The sequence below is a fragment of the Etheostoma spectabile genome, chromosome 3 (assembly GCF_008692095.1).
Source record: "Etheostoma spectabile isolate EspeVRDwgs_2016 chromosome 3, UIUC_Espe_1.0, whole genome shotgun sequence".
Classification (NCBI taxonomy): Eukaryota; Metazoa; Chordata; class Actinopteri; order Perciformes; family Percidae; genus Etheostoma; species Etheostoma spectabile.
Window position 1 is genome coordinate 10879057 of NC_045735.1, and position 5606 is coordinate 10884662.

The 5606-nt window shown below is 37.5% G+C and overlaps 1 protein-coding gene across 1 annotated transcript in view; it reads right to left on the reverse strand.

Annotated features, from left to right (window-relative positions):
* LOC116679956 (mitochondrial intermediate peptidase) overlaps nucleotides 1-4797 on the reverse strand; it is a 28014-nt gene extending 23217 nt beyond the window's left edge. The window contains exons 1-9 of the mRNA XM_032509387.1: nucleotides 4277-4797; nucleotides 3984-4157; nucleotides 3711-3799; nucleotides 3412-3498; nucleotides 3212-3275; nucleotides 2935-3117; nucleotides 2052-2208; nucleotides 1339-1387; nucleotides 562-622 (exon numbers count right to left, since the gene is read on the reverse strand). Of these exons, the coding sequence (XP_032365278.1) occupies nucleotides 562-622; nucleotides 1339-1387; nucleotides 2052-2208; nucleotides 2935-3117; nucleotides 3212-3275; nucleotides 3412-3498; nucleotides 3711-3799; nucleotides 3984-4157; nucleotides 4277-4423 (1011 nt within the window). The 5' untranslated portion in view covers nucleotides 4424-4797. The remainder of the gene's footprint in view (nucleotides 1-561; nucleotides 623-1338; nucleotides 1388-2051; nucleotides 2209-2934; nucleotides 3118-3211; nucleotides 3276-3411; nucleotides 3499-3710; nucleotides 3800-3983; nucleotides 4158-4276) is intronic.
* Between the last annotated feature and the right edge of the window lie 809 nt (nucleotides 4798-5606).

Here is a 5606-nt window from a genome sequence, read left to right on the forward strand (position 1 = left end):
TAAAGACTTATTTATGCTTTTGAGTTAAATCCACGCTGTAGCTAGATACGTAGGTACATGGAGATACCGACCCTGTGCCGGACCCCCCTAACGTGCACCTCTCAAAAAATGTAACTACGTTTCGCGGTAATGGACGTTGCTTGGGCGTGGTTTGGTAACGCTGTATTTCCCCATACTCATTTCCAGGTTTTCCTTCTCCATAAACAACATGAAATCAAGGAGAGGGTTAACTTTTCCAGCCACAGATTTCTCACCGTGATCAGAAAGCACAGGGGAGAGTCTTTGTTTCACCCACTATGCCTCTAGACTCGGTACTTGCTCCGCTAAGCTACTCCCTGTCACACTCTCACTCACTTTGCTGGCCCTGCTATGCTAGAACGACGCAGACACCAGCGCACAAGTATAGATTTAACCATGTAGATTTAACGCAGAATCACAAATCACACTTTAACTACCTAGCTTTACTTTCAAACCTTTAACATTGATTACATACTGGTTAATATTTGCAAGAAAATGTCCAGGTATGTAAAGAATATGTTATGAACAAAAGAAATCCCTCACAGAATTACGAGGGTTGAGTTTTTTCTTCATGTTCGTCATCATCTTAAAGTCGTTGGCTGTTCTGCAAGAGTAAAAAAAAACACAAAAACAAGTAATTCGCTAAGTGACTTGAGGCATTTATTGCAGTCTTTACCAAACTATTTCTACTCTGCAACATGCAGTAGGCTGGAGGCAGGGTAACACCATAGTCAGGCTGCTAGGCTCACAATTAAGCCTGTGGGTAATTTAGAGTCTTGGTTGCACCTGACCATATTTTTGAGCTGTTTGTGGAATCCTAATGTTGAAAATCAGCTCAGTTAAACAATTTATTAAATAATAATTATTTCCTAAAATGCATCTCAAGGAGAGAGTAGCACATGAACAAGCTTGTATAGCCTGGACGCCGAGCTGAACCAGATCAAGCTGCCTGATGAGGTTGGCCAGGACAGTGGGATAGTGGGAGGGGCGTCACACCAAGCACACAGAATATACTTACATAAAAAAACAGGAAGAAGTTGGAAACACAAAAAGCCAGTGGCCTTTTATGAATAAAGAGTGGAAATGTGACAAGAACTAATCAAATCACTACCTAATCACAATTACCCAGAGTAAATAACTCTGTGGGTCTCTCATTTTAGGAAGTATGGACTCTTGGGCATCATGCACCAACTTATAGATAACTATAAAGGGAAGCATTGATTAAATAGTAAAGACTTAAAAAAGCAGGTTATAACAACTATCTAACAGAATATTGGATCTGTAAATTTTTAGACAAAGACTGTTAAGAGTAGACCGTACCTGTCTGACAGCTTGTCTGTTAACAGCTGAAGAAAGCTCATCACCGTCTCTGCAAAGGGCAATAAAAACTGAGTTGCAGCATGAAAACTATCTGAGACGAGTTGCCAAAGGCACAAAAGAAAAATAACTACTATAGCTCGTATAAAACCTCTAAAATAAGAAGAATTATTTGGTGTCTTTTAAAATGATCAAATATGAGTTACAAACACAAACACACTGACTACTGATAACTGTACTGATGCTGAAGCAAAGAGAGTAGGCCTGCACGATTAATCATTATAAAATCTCGATCTTGAATCACAATTTAATTTTTAAATAACTGTGATTTCTTTTTTTTTTTTTTTTTTAAGGACTTTGATTCTAATTCAATTTTACGAGCTGACTACATCAGAAGCCCTACTACTTTCTTCTGTGAGTTTTAAACATAGACTGTATAAAATAGGTTTCAAAGCGCTCCCAACCACTGCAATGCTCTCCCTTCTCTTCAATGAAGCCTCTGAGTTTACAGGCTTGTGGTGATGCTCAAAGAGCTATATGTGCCAAAACAAATCTATGTTTGGTACTGCCAATGTGTTTTGTTTTGTCATGGTTCACTTTGTGAGAAAAAAATCGTGGCAGAGAATTGTGATATCAATTCTAAGCTGAAAGAATCATAATTAATATTTTTCCCCGAATCGTGCAGGCCTAAAAGAGAGTAGAGGAATATTATAAACCTGGTGTTTTGGCCATCGTTCCCTTTAAGGCTCTGTGTCCGTAGGAGTCGTAGCCCACCAGTTTGGCCAGTTTGTATCTGCATTTTAGCAGCTCTTCCAGGCAATCCATCAGATCTGCATTTGGATAAAGGTAAATCCTGTAGGCAATTTCTCGAACCTACAAGTGGAAGAGAGGACAGAGCAAAATACATATGCAACATAAAAAGCAACTTATCCACAAACTGTAGAAGAAGAAAGATGCAATCTGCTCATCAAGAGTTACAGGGAAAGTTGAGAGCTCTTTGGATGTCAGATGTAGACAATAAATAAAACTTTACCTTTAACTGCATTGTCAGACTGTTATCTTTTAATAAGTTAATGTAAAGTGTGCTCTGACTTTATGCATTGTATCATATTGCTCTCTACTTTTTGTCTGGAGTGTGTTTTAGTCTCCATCATAGGAGACATTGGCATTACTCCTGTATTATGGTTATATAGAAAAACTGTTGAGATGAAGTCTGTTCTGGTAACTGTATGACAAAGATCTAAAACTAAAATAAATATTAAAATCATTAAAATTAAAGTTAATATTTTTGAGAGAGAGAACATTTTGACCAATCGTATAGCTACCTGAGCTGCTTACTGCTCAGCAATGCTGACAGGCGGCTAGAGCCAATATTTAATTCATAGAAGATTAATAGAAATGCTCTTAAACCATTAAGCTTTCTTAACATTGTGAAAGGTATAAATTGTATTGTATTATTACTAATCAGGACAGGACAGGATACTAAACAATTCAACCTGCCCTTAAATCTAGTCCTATAATCTGATATAAGGTAACAGTGCCACCTGCTGAGCTAAAGCAAGAAATGTTCTGGTGACCCAGACCAAACAAAGCACATACCAAGTCATCGGGGGAATCTGCATGTAATCCCCCAACTTGGATGAAGCTTCCTTCATCGGCAAAGTGCAGGTGTAGATGCTCAGGAATTGCAGACCTCGCAATTCTGTTCGGCAGATGAGAGCCAACCAGAAACTCGTTGTTAAGATCCAACAGTTTGACATGAAGGGCGACTGCTTCTTTTCTCTGCAGAGAAAACCATTGTTACACCACAGAGGTATGAAAAATGTTTTTGCATTATGAATAACTTGTCTGTTACCATGTATTATGATCATCTCACCAGTTTGTCATCCAGATGAATTCCACTGATTTCAAAGTCAAACATGAACAATTCTGCCACTTTTCTAGAAGGCAAAACAAAATCAATAACTTACCATCATTAAACATGATATTATTATTATTAGATATTGATACAATTATGGAAAGAGATGAACAATACATTCTATATCTATAAACTAAATATGATTACAGTAAAATTACCTAGTATCAGGGTCCAGCTGAGCCACAATGTCCGGGTTGTCCAGCAATATTTTTAGGCTCTTGCATAGCTTGACATTAGTGTTTAGCCTGAAACACACAAACAGTACACAAGAACATCTCTATCAAGTGCTACTCAAGATCTTTCTCAGCTGACCTTTGCTGGTTTTTAACAACCAGCACTCTTACAGTTGTATGCAGTATATGGCAGCATGTTTTCTTTTTTGTCATAAGCAAAATGCGCTGGGGTGTGTATTTGTAGTGTGCAGCTTTGAAAGACTTTGTTAAAAGGCGTTTCTTACTTCTCCACAACTGTGCCAATCTCTATACAGGTCTTCTCTGCAGCCTCGCGAAATGCTGGATCTGGGTGTGCAACTTTAACAAAATCTGCCTGTATTAGGAAGAAAATTGACAGCTGGCTTACAACTCTACAGATAACACATATACAGTGCACAATACACGAGTTGTGGGTAGCAGCTCAATTTTAGAGGGAACAAGGCTTAAATGGTATGGTCAGAAACGCACAGCTCAGTTATAGTGCAACGTTTTAGCCCATTTGGGGTGGTTAAACTCACCAGATCAGCCACTTTACACAAACCGTCTGAGAGCTGGTCAAAAGACTCAACTGTCTCAACCCCTGGAGCACAAGAACAAGCTTTTCCCACCAGACGCTCTGTGTTCTTGAGAGCTGTTTTTGTGGCTGCCTGGAAGCCTGCAGGACAGCTCAGCTCTGGTACTCCAAACAAACCCTTTAACCAGAGGTAAAACACATTACAGAATGGTACATTTTTACCACGAACTTTGAGACTCAATTCATTCACGTAGCAGTGTTTTAACTAAGAAACACACATTTAAGACAAATACAAACCACGTTTTTCTCGATCAAGTTCAGTCTCCTGTGAGGTTTGGCATTGAAGGCAGCTCCAACAGGAGACCATGTTGTGACATTTCTCCGAACATGAGTCCATAAGCTTCGCTGCCTTACCAAGTAAAGCAACCTTTTACACGCAGACATCTTGTACTAAATCTGCTGTACTGTTGATGTTCTAACGTTACTGAAGCTCGTAGTGACAGTGACTGGCAGAGGACATGCTAAACTTTAGCCACAATGTTAGCCTGTTTACAAAAGCCAGAAATGTTAAGAACTAATGTAAATAAGGCGAATATATTCTAAACCTTTATCTTCAGAGAAATTAAGGGCTAACTTTTAAGAGGCGTAACGTTACCTGTCAAGACAACAGGCACAACTGCTTTACTCACATGTTAGCTTACTGGTTATCTGTGAAAACAAATCTAAATGACTGTACCAGGTGGTATTTTCGTGGGGAAAATAATTTACATAAATACGAATTTTAAAACGCAGGCTTATACTAAATAGAATATTACACTATGTATGTTATTCTGAATAGTATTGCATTTTTCCTAATATTGCTAAGTAACAATTAAATATAACAATTAAATACCGTACGAGTCAAATATGTCGAAAGTGCGAGCATCTACTGAAAACCATTAGGTAATGACGTCACACTGAAGCGACTTGTTTTTGAAGCCCTTCACAATAAAAGCAGGTTAATGTTGTGCACCAAAATATATCTTTAAATGTCATCTTTCCCTAAATATGTATATGCTGTAGGAAAATATTTAACTATACAACATATAGGGATAACAGAACAAATAACATAAATCCTAAACAAAAACAAAGAAAGCAAAGGGTAATCGGTTTTAGTTCTAGTCATTTCATCTGAAAGCTGATTTTTTTTTTTTTTTTTTTAATCAAGAAGTCAATTATTTTGTCCTCTGGCATTGCCTCAAAACATTGTAAGGGGTGTTTGGCCATGAAACACTCAGAGATAAGAATACCAAAACTACATGCACCATGATTATTAAATTAATTACCACCTTGATACCTTTAAATCTTAAAAATATTTAATACAGTAGTAAACGTAATTTAAATGATGTGGTGATCATATTCGGAAGGAAGCAGAAATACAATATTTGTCATGACCTTGGATCACATTCATAATTGAATTAAGCTCCCACAAGCAAGGATAAAGTCTTTTTCACAAATAATGCATATATTGTTGCATTTTAGTATTTGTCAAGTTTATACCCTATATAGTCTATGGTTTATACATGCTAAGAAAACTGAGCAAGACAGATGAAATCAAGAGGTCAATGGACAAGTCAAACACAAAATA